The following is an 18,727-nucleotide window of genomic DNA, read 5'->3' as shown; positions in this document are numbered from 1 at the left end:
TAAAGGACTTTTCGGGCTCACCTGATATTTTACTGTGATAAAGTCAGTATCAAAAACAAAAAGTCCTTTATTCTGTTTATCGGTAATTTAAAAAAAATAAAAATCACTACAATAATAGAGAAAATAACAAACGAACTTCTTTTTCACGTCAAATCACGGCGAATCACACTTGACGTCACAGGCTGCATTACGTCATTTGAAATTTTGTCACAGTGCAGTAAACATGCCGTTATCTTGCACAAAGTATTGAAAAGAAATTATTGCATGCGTTTCATTAATATTCTGCTTTGGACATGACACTAACAATGACAAATATAATGGTAGCATACCGGTAAGTCAAGTTTCTTTATTTTTCACAAAGCATCATCTAAGTGATAGTCAGAAATAAGAATGATACGATATGAATCAGCAGATTTTTCATCGATTTTCACATTTGAGTTCGACAAGTTTTAATTATATTTTACTTAGTTTAGTAGATAATCTGTGAGGAGACATTTATACAGGAGTTTAAAGGTCCTGTGGTTACCTTTAATTTCAGAAGCGAATTTAGAGGAAGGCGACCCGGGTCACAGTCACCTCTTATAAAGGCTACAATTCTGGTCAAAGCAACTTTATAGTTTGGTGCCCCGGTTATACACCCTTTTTAAAATTTATCCTAGAAGATTACGGTTCACTTTTTTGTTTTTTATTCTATGCATATCTGTTATATTGACAATGAAACGACATATTTTAAAATTATGATGGTCCCACAAAATGTTGAAAATGCGCAAATTTCATTTTTTTTCTAGCTTAATTCTCTGATGCGATAGCGGTACCTTTTTGGTCACTATTTATGTGTTGCGTTTAAATATGAATTGTAACACTTTATAGTGACTGAACAGGTAAAACAAATACTTCTCAAGAAATGGAAAACTACTTGGACACAGCACCATGCTATGTATTGGTATTGTATGAATACACAGTCGCCTGAAGATTTCATAATTATAGCGAAAAAATGGGGGAAATAAACTACAAAAAATATTTTATTTCCCCCATATTTTCGCTATAATTATGAACTCTTCAGGCGACTGTGATGAATAACAACTCGGATTGGAATCATGGACGGTATGGTATGTTAGTTGTACTTCATATACATGTATATCAATTATTCTTTTTTTAAAAGTCTTTTTTTCATGCATGTTATGTTCACATTTTCACAACAATCGTTTAAATCGATGTCAAGTGTTTTATTCGTCAAAAAACCGTGCATTTCTGCGAGAAAAAAATACGCGCAATTTTGTGAATGAAAGGGGGAAAGTAGATCCTTACGCGTTGCATTCGCGCATGTCATTTGCGTACTAACCCAATAATTTTCCTATCACGGCCAGTCCACTGATACTGATATTATCAGCGAGTACACATCAAAGGAAAAATGTACAAATTACCGATAAACATTATTACTGTTTCTATCTGCATACATTAAGGTCATCTAAAACAGTATCTTTTCTTAATCAAACTTGTATTTCCCAATTTAAATACCTAAAGGGAAAAACTTTTAAGTTCAAATGCTATTTTATATTATTTCACTGCACTTATTTCAAGACCAAGTTTAAGCACTTGTTGGTCATATTTTAATGTTCAAATGCAAATTAATATAAATCCACTTAACAATAAAAATTAACATCCCTTAATATATGTAGCCATAAATCCTCTTCACAATGGGAGAACCTCACTTTATCTATGTAGCCACAAAACACAAAACATAAAAACCTCTTTTTATATATATACAGCTAAAACACTTTTTAATATGAGAACCTCACTTTGTATATCACGCAACAGACCCTCTTTGCAGTATGAGAACCTCACTTTGTATACCAAGCAACAGACCCCCTTTGCAGTATGAGAACCTCACTTTGTATAACAAGCAACAGACTCCCTTTGCAGTATGAGAACCTCACTTTGTATACCAAGCAACAGACCCCCTTTGCAGTATGAGAACCTCACTTTGTATACCAAGCAACAGACCCCCTTTGCCGTATGAGAACCTCACTTTGTATACCAAGCAACAGACCCCCTTTGCAGTATGAGAACCTCACTTTATATACCAAGCAACAGACCCCCTTTGCAGTATGAGAACATCACTTTGTATACCAAGCAACAGACCCCCTTTGCAATATGAGAACCTCACTTTGTATACCAAGCAACAGACCCCCTTTGCAGTATGAGAACCTCACTTTGTATACCAAGCAACAGACCCCCTTTGCAGTATGAGAACATCACTTTATATACCAAGCAACAGACCCCCTTTGCAGTATGAGAACCTCACTTTGTATACCAAGCAACAGACCCCCTTTGCAGTATGAGAACCTCACTTTGTATACCAAGCAACAGACCCCCTTTGCAGTATGAGAACCTCACTTTGTATACCAAGCAACAGACACCCTTTGCAGTATGAGAACCTCACTTTATATACCAAGCAACAGACCCCCTTTGCCGTATGAGAACCTCACTTTGTATACCAAGCAACAGACCCCCTTTGCAGTATGAGAACCTCACTTTATATACCAAGCAACAGACCCCCTTTGCAGTATGAGAACATCACTTTGTATACCAAGCAACAGACCCCCTTTGCCGTATGAGAACCTCACTTTATATACCAAGCAACAGACCCCCTTTGCCGTATGAGAACCTCACTTTGTATACCAAGCAACAGACCCCCTTTGCAGTATGAGAACCTCACTTTGTATACCAAGCAACAGACCCCCTTTGCAGTATGAGAACCTCACTTTATATACCAAGCAACAGACCCCCTTTGCCGTATGAGAACCTCACTTTGTATACCAAGCAACAGACCCCCTTTGCAGTATGAGAACCTCACTTTGTATACCAAGCAACAGACCCCCTTTGCAGTATGAGAACATCACTTTATATACCAAGCAACAGACCCCCTTTGCAGTATGAGAACCTCACTTTGTATACCAAGCAACAGACCCCCTTTGCAGTATGAGAACCTCACTTTGTATACCAAGCAACAGACCAATTTCCATTAAAACTTTGATTAAACAAGATTTTTTACAATTATAAAATAAAATAACATTTCTGAAATTAAATAATTTTTTTTAAATACATTGAGATTTGACTAGTTGTCAGTGTTTTATACTATCTTAATGAGAAATTATATTTCCATTATAGACCTGAAGATAAAAACATAGAATTTTTCTGTTGCCTCTACTGAACAACAGCAGACCTTTCATTGATTAAAATATGATATGAGTGTTGCATTCACACCTGCATTTACTTAGGAATAACTGTTAAACATTTATAATCACTGCTGTCATTATATTTGCTAACACCCTTATATAACTCATGTATCATATAATCAGAAAACTCAATTTACTAGACTGAAAACAAAATTTAATAAATACAATAAAGATATAGTATCAATATATCCATTATAAAGATAGATATATGCTGTATTAAGTCTCGTGACGTCCATTATCGCTGAACAAGTACACTTTTTTGGTTAGCACTGAAGCACACCTCTGGGTGAGGGATTTTCTCTCTGTATTGAAGACACATTGGTGGCCTTTATCTGTTATCTGCTCTTTGGATGGGTTGTTTTTTCTCTGACACATTCCCCAGTTTCTTTCTTAATTTTATCATGTGATAACAAATTTTGACCAAAATCAACAAATCAGCATGTTTTTCATGAATATAAAATAACTGTATGTCAAATGATGATACAGACATGTTGTTTTTCCCTGAATTTGACTCTAATTTTGATTTGATGGCCATTACCATGGTGATGATGGTGCTGCAGTGTGATAATGTTTTAATTTACCAATATAAATTTTCTTTCCAGTACTTCGGCTGTCCATTATTTTTTGAATTCTGTTCTCCACATTTATTTGACATTTGTTTAGACAGAAGTATAATAAACTTACCTTTAGGACAGGGTCCATTACATTCTACACATGTACCATTAACATCATGGAACCTTGTTCTGCAGGTTTTTACACAAACATTCTGTTCCTTATCTTTCAACAAATGTTCTATAATATACAATAATATTTATGCATATGACCTATCAATATATCTTCAAGTAAAATGGATCTGAAATTCATAAAACAGATATATTTATGAATTTTACAGTACCGGGTATGCTATTTTTCTTTGCAAGCTCCTCAAATTCCAGTAAGACACATGACTATGTAAGGTGTATCTCTAACATGTCTAAAAACTTTCTTAAATTCTTTTATGAAAATTGACAAATCATATAGAAACTTTATTTCAAAGTTGACCTTTTATGCACTTGGCTTCTTTTCGAAGGATGTCCTAAGTGATATTGCTTTTTGAGTATTCAAGTATGGAATCCTTGGTTTTCAAATTTTCTGGATCAAGATTTCCTGAGGAAGATCCAGAAATCACTTTAAATGCACCAAATTTTTATAGAACCCCTTCTATACCATACACATAATTTAAACATTTTAGCTTGTTTGTTATTTTAATATGCTATAGTTTCATTTTGATTTATCTATAGCAACCTGATATTCTCAATCTTTATTTTGAATTACTTCCCTTGGAGCATATTTAATACTTACTTGGACAGTCTTTTTGACAAAGTGCACCATATGCAAATTTTCCATCTGGACTTTCTTCCATTTCAAGTTTGTATGGATTATAAACCTGATGAGGAGGACATCGACTGACACATTCATTATCATTGGAGTAATGCTTGCATGCCTGAAATTAAGGTGAAAACAAGTGTCAAACAGACATTCATGTTATGATGGTTTCAATTTTGATTTTATAAAGCCTTTATTTGAATAAATCCTTATGTTTTATAGTAGATTTCACTGTGTTCAATAAATTACATGTAGCATTTCTTGTGTTACTGTTTCAAATTTAAGTAACATAATATCAGTAAATTTCCATTATGGAATATAAAAGTAAACAATATTTGCCAGCTGACTTACATAACAATCCGTTTTCTTTGGTCCATTACACCCAGCAGCACATTCTGGATGGCAACATTGATTCGGGGCGCTACCAAAACATCTATCTTCACATGTCTGACTACAAACTGATGCATGGTTCACTGAAATTTAAATACAGCTTATAATTTATGATTTCTCTTTTTTTTATATTTGTACAGTTTCCCCCACAGCCAAGAAACCAATGTGTCCATGGTAAACTGTCAAACCTTTCTGTTAGTTAAGAACTTATTATCTGTTTTCTTGCAATATACAAACTATAGTTGAAATACATGTATTATTAAATGTATCAGAGAAACTTACCAAATTATTAAAACTAAATGTTGCTTCTTGAACAATGAAATGAGGTCAAGATTAGGTGAATCCTGATTGGAGAACACATTGTTCTATATATTTAAAAGTTTTATTGATACCTTTAGTAGCTGTAAAAATCCAAAGATTTGAAATGTGATGCTTTTAAGCAATTATTTAAACAAGAAAATGAGGTCAAGGACAATTGAAGTATGGCAAAAGAGAACTGTACAATGTACAACAAAGTCACTATGATAATCCATCTCTTCTTCCTTCAATTTTCTCGAATGTAAGGCTTCATAAATAAAAAGTATATGTATAGGCTAAATAATAGCATTCTAGAGGTGTGACAAAAAAAATCAAATAATTTTTATAAATTGTTAAAACAGAGGTATATCTTGTCTTTAATGTAATTTTGATAGTGCATGTTGAAATTAAATTGGCAACACTCCAACAAGTTAACTATGCCTAGAATAGTTTCAAAATCAATTATAAAAAATAAATATAGATTATGACCAAGGGAGTAACCAAATTGAAATTAAGATGTGCCTACACAACTGCAATTATGAATATCATTGACTTATCATTGGTGCTTCTCTTCAATACAAGCTTTAAACAATTGTTGATGTTAACATTCCCACAAATCCAACTCACATCTGCATCAAACTTTAGGAGCAACAAAAACTAATTTGTACAATTTGATACATAATATAAGATTTAGTATCATCTGGACTTCTGGACTCTGGACATTTATTAAAAAACAAGAATGTGTCCTAAGTCAGCGGAGGACATTTGAGCGCATTGATAGGACATTTGAGCAAAAAAAATAAGACTTTTGAGCACCAAAGTAGAACCCAAGTGAGCGCCAGAATTTTAACCCATTTTAGCAAAAATTAAAATTGTCAAAGCCTATTTAAGCGAAATATTTTTTAGCCATTTTTAGTAAATAAATAATATATAATAAATTAAAAAATGTTTAATAGACTCAAGACAGCACAATATAAAACATGTTCATTAAAATAGCACTAAAAGGTTTAATCAAATGTTAAAAGTCTTTTTTAGCCTGGAATTTATAACCTAGAGAAAGTACATAATGGGCTCTAGATATATCCCCTGTACGATACTGTTCTGGCATAGAATTGCATTAGGAACTGCTCTTTCTCTTTATTTTTTCTCGATTGTGGTACTATAATTCATATCTTTAAATATGTTGTTGTTTGTTATTTTATAATAGTATCGAGGAAAACATAAATTGCTGACAACTATTTTCGCTAAAATGGGCTATCGAAAGTACAGGTGAGCGGATTTATTGGGCGCTCAAATGTCCCCAAATAGTTTTAATTTTTTCGCACAAATGTCCTGCGCCCGTCCCAAGTACATGGATGCCCCATCTGCACTATCATTTTCTATGTCCAGTGGACCATGAAAATGAGATAAAATCTCTAATTTGGCATTAAAATTAGATTTAAGATCATATGATAGGGAACATGTTTACTAAGTTTCAAATTGATTGGACTTCAACTTCATCAAAAACTACCTCAACCAAATATTTTAACCTGAAGTGGGACGAACGGTACGACGGATGGACAGACGAACAGACGGAAGGACACACAGAAGGAAGGACGCACAGACCAGAAAACATAATGCCCATAAATGGGGCATAAAAATGTCAATGTGTTTATATTGATTTCTCTGAGCTCTGTTCCCTCCACAATTGGTATAACCACCTTTGATTAGGAGAAGACTGTAGACACCATGGTATTATTAACCTGTGTTATTGAACAGGTTTTCTAGTGATGGGTTATTTAACATGTTGTTTGACTGGAATACAGTGATGAACTGTAAATTATTGGTTTAATGAGAACTGTCAGTAAAGGCATGACTGGTAACCATTTGTTTGTAACTGTTGTTTCTAGTTAAGTTTATCAATCTTCAGTAATTACAACTTGTTCTTTTGTTTGTGTGACATGCGATTGAGAGAGATTGGTGTGTCTGCTCTTACAATGCTTAGTCTCTTAGTTTAATGTAATTACTCCAAGAAAAAAAGACATCATTTACAAACTGTGATTATTCTAATTGTATCTGAAATTGGTAAAGTTTACAATGTCAATTATAAAGAGATAATCAACATTAATGATTGTTTTCTCTCCCAACATGTTGCTTATTTTATTTAAACCAATGTAACAAGTGATTGAGAAATAATCATTCCAAACTCACAGCAATTGCACAAATCTAGAAAAATCATTAAAAAAATATCAATGTTCTGCAAAATAATTCTTTAGAAACAACCCAAGTATTCTATATTTGAAGGCCACTCTAATCTAATCTGATATAACAAAAAACAAACAAGGCTTTATTCATAAAAATCATGTACACCTAATTAAAACAAGCCTGCTTTACTTATCATGATTGAGTTTTTTACCATACATAAAGTAAAGTTACCCTTTTGTTTATAGTATTGAAGAAACATACAAAGTTATGAAAATTGACCAATAAACCATAAAAATTAAGCCATAGTCATAGAGTCCGTACCAGACAAAATGAGCTGGACAAAATGACCACCATCCAATCATTCCATACATCAAATATATTTTACCTATTGCTTATAGTGTCGGTTAAACAGACAAAACCATTGAAACATAACATTGTCTCATGGAAAAATATGCATGACATACATGTAGACAGCTTCAAATCTACACCTAGAACAAAAGGGTATTTTCTGAAATAATTTTAATCTAGTGAAATAATACAGTCTTCAATATAAGCCCAAGAATTTGCATCAAAATGATGTTGAATAAAAAGTGAACTTATCTCCTGCACCACTTAGAAAACACAATATTTTCAAATTAAACTGTCACATCAATTATATTATGTTAGTTCACAGATGCCACATGGCTTCTTTCTCAATATATAGGTGACAATTGCAAGAAGAGATTAAAATAAATACAAAATACCAATCAAGAAATCGGTAGGTTTTTTTTCCTTGTATATGTGATTTAGATTTTTTTACAAAAAGTTTTTTTCAATAAATTGCAAGATTAAATTATTAAAAAAAAACATATTTAAAATAATTGGGTTTTCAAATTAATCTAAAATGTCAGGATTAACAACATCAAGAATATTTCAAAAAAATAAATAATTAAACACCAAAAATTAAGTAAAAAGGGGGAGGGTCAACCCCACATGGGCCTGTGCATTTTCTTAAAGCTTTTAAAGTTTAACAATTTTGTGTTTTAAACATCTGTTTGTTGTAATAATATCAGTCGCCTTATCAGAATGAAATGACAGATTTATAGTCCTACTTAACCATTTTATAATTGAGAGAAGATATGAAATTTTCACTTTCTTGTGCATGGATGTTGGACTCCATATTTTTATAATCCTTATTCCTAAACAATTACTTAAACTATCAACCAGAGACAAAGAAATGTTCAATCATTAGTATCAGTGTAAATAAAAAAAAGATCTTGAAATGATAACGACCAAAACATTTTTTATTTATAGAACACACGATATTTGATTAAAAATATTTATTTCCAGACCAATTCTTCATTTACAGTTCAGTAGATTTACAATTGTTTTAGTCCTTGTCTTGTTTTTCCTACTGCTAATGTCCCTTTACTTTTTCACTAATAATTGTGTTAATGCGTCAATCGCCTAAATTACCCGTGTTTAATCTCACTAGAATGACACTCACAGTTTATCAACACAGAACTATGACAACTCTCTATAGAATAAGTTATATATTTCAGATCTATTTTATCCTCTCTGAATCTATTTTGTTATCTTGAGGACATCATTCAAACTCTTTTTATTTACATCCTACTTTTAACTGAAAGTTTAGAAATTAATTTGATATGTCACTCCAGACTTTAGTATCTATATCAGGATGCAATATATGTAAACTACAAAGGGAAACAGGTGCTTGTTACTTTAAAGTATTATTAATATAATTCTATATGTAATAACATTCATTCAGTTTGATACACCTTTCATCCAAGTTCCTACCAAAGATTCTTCTTTTTAAAAGATATTTGAAAGTTAATTAATAATCTAAAACTTTTTGCTCTTAATATGTGCTCTTTTTACTCTTATTACAAGTTAAGAGAACCATGTGTAGGATTGAAAATTTTGAAAATCCTGTTTGCACTGGCTTTGATCACTGCTTAACAACTTCAAATTTTAATGATGGCAAAATCACAGTACAATTTTCAAGCTACTACACATTTTGTATGGCTGTTTAAGCTCTGCTTGCACTGTTAAGCTTACAAAATCTATTGATTCACCCAACAATCCCAAAACTAAAAATAAACTTTAATAGCATTTGACCTAAAAAAATCAAAAAGTCAAAGATTTTCTTTTTAACTAAGCATTGTTTTTCAATGCGGACATGGCTATTTAGATTGAATCCTTTTGACATAATGTACAGTAAGTGCAGCCAGAGTATAGTGGTCATTTTTAAAAATGCCTCTGTTAAATGAAGATTGATATTGAATCTGGCACAAGATGTAAAGATTTTGTTTGTGACCTTTGATATCTGACCTTGGAAATAAATAAGGTTTATCATTTCTTGGTAGTGATAAGGCTACCCATATTTTGATACTTATTCTTATCACATATTGACCTTTGAGTTTCAACTTTAGAAAGCAAAATAGATAATTTGCTTTTCATGAAGGTTATTGATTGATGTCAGAGGATGAGACCATTTGATTCCTAATCATTAAAAGACCTATATGACAGTTTTACAAAGTATGTGATTCTCAAGTAACAAACTCCTGATCACATTGAATATATTGCTTATCAGACAAGCTTTATGAAATGCTTACGAATACTTTTGTCTATTATGTTGGACTTTTCACTGCCTAATACTAAATGATCATAGGACACAAGGATCAAATGTATGGACATTCATTTCTAATGGTCCCTTCCAAACCTTTGAAAAGGGTTTAAACAATCCCAATAACAAAGTACTCCAAATGTCATTTCTTGCAGTTAATACGGAAATCAATGTTTAAAGTTTGTAAGGATAAAATAGTTGAAATAAAAACATGTTAAAAAAGATCCTGGTGTGAAAGATTAAATTCACCATCAAAACTCTGATAGCTAAATGTTCTTAATTGTCAATTATACCTTTGAAACTCATACAATAATGATCCTGATTGAAAAGTAGAGATCAACCAGGCTGAAATAACCAGATATTCAAAGTCAGGTTCAAAACATATCGACTTATTGAAAAAGTTTGTTTTACTAGGGATAGATTTTGCTATACTATTGCTATAGTGGATGTAAAATATTCCTAATCTAAAATTAAATGTAAATCCAAGCAATTCACCATATCCATTAGAAACTAACTGCAATACTCCAAGTATTCAATAGGAAACTTAGTTCTAATCTTCATTTTATTTTTTTGTGTACTATTGTTTGTCTGTTGGTCTTGCCATGGCGTTGTCTATTGCTATAGTGGATGTAAAATATTCCTAATCTAAAATTAAATGTAAATCCAAGCAATTCACCATATCCATAGAAACTAACTGCAATACTCCAAGTATCCAATAGGAAACTTAGTTCTAATCTTCATTTTATTTTTTTGTGTACTATTGTTTGTCTGTTGGTCTTGCCATGGCGTTGTCAGTTTATTTTCAACATAAGAGTTTAACCCTTTCCTCCATAATGACGCCTTTTGACGCCACCCCCTTTACTCCATAATGACGCCTTTTGACGCCTGTGTAGTACCTCAGTTGAAACACTTTGACTACAAAGTGTCTACAGTTGACTTAATAAAGTTTGTATCCAATATGAAAAGGAATATCATAGGAATATCTGACTTAAATTTATTTGATGAAATAGTTGTTTTTCACAATGCTTTAATACTTCAAATCATAAGTTCAGCATTTTATCAAAAAAATCCTATGCGAATCAAGTATACAAAAAAAAAAATTCAATGGAGGAAAGGGTTAAAGTCCCATTGGTATCTTTCGCTTCTCTTTCACTTGCCAAAGCATTAACCCCCTATAATGTAAACTTACATGTTTGACACATATCTGGACCTTCTCCCCAACATTGTTTAGAATCTGTCTTCGTATTATAACATGCTGGATGACATTCACCACCTGAAAAATAAAGTTTTACCTCTTAATTGTATATCATTTGTAAAATAATCTAACATATTATTACTGTCACTTAAAATGCATTCTACGTACAGGTTCCAAATAAAGAAACTTGGTGGATAAAAACATAATTGTCTCCTGTAGCATGAATAGAAGCCATCAGGAAAAGAGAAGGAATATCATACCACATCTAAAGGCAAATAAGATATAGTAAATTGGTTTGCATGTAAACAGGTTTGATACATTTAACAATCTATAGTGTTAGGGATTGTGGCATAACAATTCACCCCTCCAGTCAGCGCCATTTTTTAAGTTAAAAAAGAAGAAAAAATCTACATAAACATATGTCTCCCTTCTTGAACCTACACAACTGTTGTAAAATCACTGGAAATGTTTTCATGTTGTTAAGGAGGCTCGCGGGTATAAGATTTTCAGAAAAAAAATAAACATTTATTTTTTCATTTCAAATTTTATCAATTACCTTAACTAGTTGTTACTTTATCATATTGCACAAAAATTATTCCAAAAAATCAATTCGTGTTGGCCCCAACTGACTTTGAAAATGTAGATATCATTGAAACTGCTCCAAATTATCTCCCTTTGGTGCAAAAAATGCCATTTTTTGGCATTAAAATTGAAATATCTTTTTTAACTCATCGGTGACCTATATTTTTTTATTGTTGTTTTCCAATAAGCTGTACATAAACTAAACAATTGTAAAATTTTAGCGATTTCTGTAATTTAGTTCTTTTGTAATTTCGATATTACCGATATTTCTCTTATTAGTTCAACAGAAAAAACGGACATTAACAAAAATGCATGCTTCTTTCGGAGGCAGATTGTGAGCGAAAATGAACGGTGACCCCATTTTTTTATTTCATTTTTCTATTAAGTATAAGATAAAGTTCATTTATAGAAAAATACATCGAAATCCTATATAAAATAAAAAAAATCGATTAGACCCGCGAGCCCCCTTAAAATTATAAATTAAAATCATTGATCAACTTGTAGAGAAGAAGATATTGTGTAGACTTGTAACTTTTAGACCAATTGTGTTGGTTTAAACCCGTCAAAGCAGATCTAGAACCTTACAGTATAAACTGATTAGTAGGTGGATACCATGGGATATTTTAAACAGAGATCCAATGATGACTGTTATCCAGAGCCTTGGGCACTGAATGTTGGCATCACTGTATTGTAAGACCATTATTAAATGGGAAATATTATAGCAAGGTATTTATAAAATACAATGCAACAAAAAAACAGACTAAGTTTTTGTTAAAAGTATAAACATATTATTTGTTAGGATTATATTTGGAATTATATTTCTTGTTTAAAATTTTCATAATCCTTTCTCCTGGCAAAAATATAAAGTCACATTTAAGCAGATAAATAAACCCAAGTTTGAACTTGTGCACTCTATTTAATAACAATACTTTAATTTTCCAAAATTAGAACACCCAATTTTTAAGGCCCAATAACTTGGGTAGATATTCTTTTGCATGCCATTTCTAAAATACTGAAACTGACACATGACCCTATTTAAAGCAATCATTAATAAAGTTTATGTAGCTCTGCTATTAAGATAAATATATATTTCAATAGTGTCTAAGGGTGACATAAATTTTAATTCACCCAAAATAACGAAAATTTAAAAGAATCTGCAAACATTCAGCAGATGTCTGAACAGATCACAGAGTGTGCAAAGGTTACAGTCTTTTACTGACAAACTTTTGACCATACATGAACTCATACTGTTCTGAAGTTCATAAGAAAATGTGAAGAGAAAAAGTTGTTGGAGAAACGGACAGACAGACAGAATGAACTTCTTATGCCAATGTGTCAGGTTAGGGGAGGGTTAGACTTAGGATGACCTATAGATGTTAGTTTCTGTGTCATTTTGGTATCTTGTGGAGAGTTGTCTCATTGGCAATCATACCACATCTTCCTTTTTTTATATTAAGCCTACACTCAAGTAGGGATATAAACTCTAGAAAACTCTATAAATCTTTATATATATATACCTGAAATGAGTTTCACTACAACCGAATATTTATCAACTGGAATACTTACAACTCCTTTTGTGATACGTATTATTAAAGCTGTATTTAGCATGAGGTGTTACACTGGGATTGATGTCTGCCCAATGGATTGTTTGTTCAAAACACAACAAGTTATTGTTGTAGAAATAAACAATTCCATTCATTATTTCTACAAAATAAAAATGTGCTTATTAAAACAAATATATAAGTCCACACAAAGTCACTTTTTGCATAATTTCATATCTTGGTCTACATAAAGAAATTTGCAATCTAATCATTACCACTAACATTTATCTGCAATTTTCTAATTGTTAACTTTCCATTTTTATGATGTAATGTTTCCGCAGCACTTGCATGTTGATTATATACCTTCTAGCTGAAGTTGAAAATCAAAGCTTGTGAATTCTTCTGATGACTTCCCTCATCAAAGATTTGTTTTTAATAAAGAGTATATTAAACCAAGAAAGGGTTCATTATGGTAAAGTTGATCTCTATGATCGTGTTACAGATGCCATCATGACTTGGTTGACTATAATAGAATATCTATGTCACAGATGAGCATGCATATGTACTATTTATCTTAAACATTATCTTGTGTTCAATTGGAATTCAGATAAGAAAAAGTCATCTAAAGCAAGATAATATTGATTTAAATATCTAACAGGTTTATGTAAAATTCAAATTGAACTTACTAATTGCATGGAAATTAGTATGCAGCCATGTAAGAGTGATGACCTTTTATCATTAACTTTGAACTCTGATTTCTTATGTATTTGTCACACAATGGCATGTGTTAATTAAAGTCCTGGTCTTTACATGGAATGAATTATCAAGTCAACATGCACAAAACTAATAGTAAATATTAAAATTCCTCTGACCCGTTAGTAGAATATTGAGCATTGCTTGGTCAAGTAAAGTAGCCTTATGAGTTTATGATGTCTGTCTACTATGAAGTTATCATGATGTCTGAACTTTGGGGTTTTGTCAAAATCTGGATACAACTTTATAGAGAACATTTAATTCATGATACCCAGGATAATTTGTATTCAATGAAAAATAATGATTCACAGAATTTGATATATATGTTATCGTTTGTGGTTTTGACAACAAGATGTTTTGACTATGTATGATCTAATGATTTGCTTGAGTGAAACTTTGTGCTATCGTCATGTTTGTGGCTTTGACAGTTATATGTTTTACAATGGTATAATGCTTTGCCAGATTGAAACCTTGTGCTCTCGTTTGTGGCTTTGTCAATGAAATGTTTTATTATGGTCCGATGCTTTGCCTAAGTGAAACTTTGTGCTATGGTGTTTGGCCTAGACAGTGAGTTTCTGATGCTTTTCCTGAGTGAAACTTTGTGCTATTGTTTGTGGCCTCAACAGTGTTGTGTGTGGCTTTGACAGCGAGATGTTTCACTTTGGTCTGAAATTTTGCCTCATGAATTGATTTGTGCTATGATTTTTGACTTTGATAATGACATGTTTTACTATGGTAAAATTGATAATATGTGACATGGTGTGTGGCTCTGATAGTGTAGTATTGCTATGGTTTTAGGCTTGTCTGAGTGATATTTAAGTAAGTGTTTTGGTTTGTTGGCTTGGCAATGAGTGATATGTTTCGCTATATATATGGTTTGAGGTTTTACCTAAATGATATTCTGTGTTATGGTTTGTGGTCTTGACAGTAAAATTTTTAATATGGTTGAAGCTTAGCATGAGTGATATTTTGTACTCTACTTTGTGGATTTGTATGGGTATTGATATTTTGTTATACATGTTCATTTCATGTTTATAGTTATGTCTGAGTGATTCTTTAACAGTATCGGTATATGGAGAAGTTGAGTGATTTTGCACAATACATATAGTTACTGGTTGGTGTCAGCTATGCATGTCTACATGATTATTTTCTGTATAAATGGTTTGTGGCTATATCCGAGTGATTGTTGTATGTCATACTCTTACTGTGAACAATGGCCATGCTTAAGTTATCTTTCCGAGTGCACTTGTTTTTTTCTCTCCTGAACTTGCTGTACACTGTGTGGCTGATGTATCAATAAAATAGCTACGGTTGTTACATAAGAATATTACTCACCTACTTTTTTATATAATTTTCGTATCAGGACCTTTGAATACCTTCTTTTTTTTTCTTGTCACTTTTTAAGACTTTGCATGTTATTTACCTTGTAAACTTTTAAATCCTAAGTGCATCAATCCTTTTGTTGTAGATCCAGGTTTACTATTACTTGCTAAAACCAAGCTATATAACTTCTCTCCCTTGAATGAGAACAACTGGCTTCCTCTTATAAGACGTAAGTTCTTCAAATGCAATTCTTGAGTAAAAACAGAATAAATCAAAACATATCCACTAACTTCTTCAATGGATTCCAAGAAAGTCAAATCCCAATCTGAACCTTGTTCATTTTTATCTAAATATGTAATTTCCAAATTTCCATCTACATATGTACAGTTTGTGTATCTACGTTTATATAAATCATAGTGATCTTTAGAGGTTCCACTAACACTCATACCCATTTTGGTTCCTCGGCATACCACTGAAAAATAAATAGTCTTTATAAGTTAGTCATAAAACAAAACACTATAATGCTTATATATTTATGCTATAATTGGTTTTGGTAACATGCCATACACAATAATTAAGTACATCAAAGCATATACATGTACCTTTATTTTCATCATTACTAAAATGAGTTCTAAAGTTGACAAGCAGACTTGTCTATAACTGATATATCACATTAGGTATAGTGTACTCCAGTGTTATTTCATGTCATTTCATGTTTTGATTATGTATTTCAAGTTTGTGCCTTAATGTTTTTGTATTATATAATAAATGTAAATAAGACAGGAAAAACACAAAATTCCTTTTGGTTAAAATACAATCTATTTATGTATTTAATAGGTTTGAAAAATAATGGTTGCACACTCTGAAATTTCAACAGCTTTACTGATCATGATTGCAGTTATATGTTGAAAGTCTTAAAGACATAAACTAACATCATACTTTCAAATCACTCAATACAACAAATATAGTTGCTTTTAAATCACTCAATACAACAAATACAAGTTGATCTATATTGCTTATAGTATCTGAGAAACCTAATAATGAAAATGTAAGTTGACCATCACACAATCAATCAAATGTAGTTTAACCTCTAAGAAACTGACCATGAACAACAAAAACAATGACCAATGAACCAGATTGATATTAATTTAATAAAACTTTTGTAACAAAATATATTTGTGTTAACATTTGCCCCTTGTGATGGTTTACCTGGTGAATTCTTACTATTTCCTTGTAAAGTTGTCATCTGACTCATCTGATGTCAAATTAAAAATTACATTTATACCTTCAAGTTATTGTTTAAGAATACTTAGTTAAACTATTAAAAGTTAAAATAGTAAACCACTAGTATTTGTAAAAACATTATTACATACATCATTTAATGAGGTAGTACATATAGAATGTTTTGATTTTTTTTCTTATGTTGAAACAATTATCAATGTTGAGTTATTCATGATGAAATATTTGGAATCTTTTGCTTTTTGTAATTACTATACTGAAATAGTTATTTGCTACATCTATAAATATATATACTGCACTAGGCTGTACGAATTTTTGTAAGTCTGTACTAAAGCTAATTAAAGAAATAGAAAATTGTTATCTTTATTTCAGAACAGGTGAAAACTGACTTATCATGAACTGACCTAAAAAATGTCAGAAAATGATGAAAATCTTAAAGATTCTTGTCTGAAATATATAAATGATCAGATTAGATAAGAGGTGAAAACAAGCCCCATGTATCAATGATGGGTAAACTGCACTACAGAAAATCAAAGGATTGCCGCTAGATAACCTTTATCTTTACGTTACGTTTTTTAAATGTATCTTTTCACAGCAGTGAAGGAAAGAAGATCATTCTAAGATAATTCTACAAGGAGGTTTTTACATCATTTGATAAGATTTCATTAATTTTTGAACAGTTGGAAGAACTATCATTTTCAAATCGTAGATCATGCATACTTTTAACTGGTATGTTTGGAAGTTCACATGCTGTTTTGACATTTATTTTGAGTATATTGTATAACACAATATTTCTAATCAAATAACATCAAAAATGACAAAATACAGGAAATAATGTATAACTCAATTTAAAGGAAACATACTATTGAGGTCTTGACAGGCCATGTCAATTAACATATCCAAGGCCAATTCAAAGATTTCAAATTTGATTCACTAAGTAGATGATGTGTTGTTATGAAAATGTTGGGTTAAGATATAGGTTTCCTCCAGTTACCTGATGCATGAAGTTATCTATGGAAACAAGATTTTACATCATAATCTGACATTCAATTGCATTTTCCTTTCTATACTTTTCCCCAGATAAGCCCAAACTGTTTCATAAATTTTGAAACTTTCAAGGTTAAAATTAGGTCAAAAGTAGGTCAGCTGGAAGTAAATATACATTGTAAGTAACTTGTTTATCAGCCATCCAGCCATATTAACATTTTTTTTCAGGAACAAGTGCCTGAGCATGTATCCCAGCTTATGTTTTAGAAACCAGAAATCTAAGGATGATTTGGAGGACTTTTGTTACGCCAGGATAAGTGGTTGATGTCTCTTTGTAGAAAGCTGAGTAATGTCTCAAGTTTCAATATAATAACAGAGAGACAAGGAATGAAGGGACAGATTATTGACAGACAATGGATACTAAGTAACTGGCCTTAGTTCACACTTTAAGCCACAAGTCAAGCACTATAATGTTTAGCCTATGCATATGTATACCTAGGTAAATATTTAGGCAAATTTCAAATGGTTGATAATGTTTTTAATTACTTTTGTTTTGCATTGGATACATATCAGAAAAATTAACCTGCACTTAATTCAGATATTTGTCTTGTTTTTCTTCTTTATTAACAGAAACTCAAAATCGATTAAAAATCATTTTATCTAAATGCTAGCTTATAAATTAAGTTACAAAGTGTTTCTTTAAACCATTTTGAGGATAAAGCTTGTTAATTGATTCCCTTATCTAAATACAAAGTAACTAAATCAAAGCAAATTCAATATATCAAGGGAGATAACCATATAATAGTCGGAGATTTTGCCAAGGAAAATTAAATGAAGACAGGATATCACGTTGTTATCTGTTCTGATAAACTACGTGATAAATCATCATATTTACATTCAGATCACCCTTTAAAAAACAAACCATTTAAATTTAAGCTGATGCAGTACTCAGGTACTTGTGATATTAAAAAGTTAATTTTATACACAACAATTTAATATAAAAGAA

General features: G+C 31.5%; 1 protein-coding gene across 8 annotated transcripts in view; it reads right to left on the bottom strand.

Moving 5' to 3' along the window:
• The window catches only part of LOC134693938 (epidermal growth factor receptor-like), a 149,615-nt gene that overhangs the window by 28,698 nt on the left and 102,190 nt on the right, over positions 1-18,727 (bottom strand). For 7 of the 8 annotated variants that reach the window (XM_063554893.1, XM_063554890.1, XM_063554892.1 and 4 more), the window contains 6 exons: positions 15,596-15,967; positions 13,445-13,582; positions 11,291-11,374; positions 4,956-5,077; positions 4,581-4,722; positions 3,924-4,031 (listed from right to left, as the gene is read on the bottom strand). In XM_063554893.1, the coding sequence (XP_063410963.1) occupies positions 3,924-4,031; positions 4,581-4,722; positions 4,956-5,077; positions 11,291-11,374; positions 13,445-13,582; positions 15,596-15,967 (966 nt within the window). Of the gene's footprint in view, positions 1-3,923; positions 4,032-4,580; positions 4,723-4,955; positions 5,078-11,290; positions 11,375-13,444; positions 13,583-15,595; positions 15,968-16,097; positions 16,116-18,727 lie in introns of those variants that run through there. The other variant, XM_063554897.1, reaches the window with a different exon arrangement.

This window comes from Mytilus trossulus, chromosome 13 (genome assembly GCF_036588685.1).
Source record: "Mytilus trossulus isolate FHL-02 chromosome 13, PNRI_Mtr1.1.1.hap1, whole genome shotgun sequence".
Lineage (NCBI taxonomy): Eukaryota > Metazoa > Mollusca > Bivalvia > Mytilida > Mytilidae > Mytilus > Mytilus trossulus.
The sequence above is the reverse complement of the archived record's forward strand: the minus strand, read 5'-3'. Positions and strand labels throughout refer to the sequence as shown.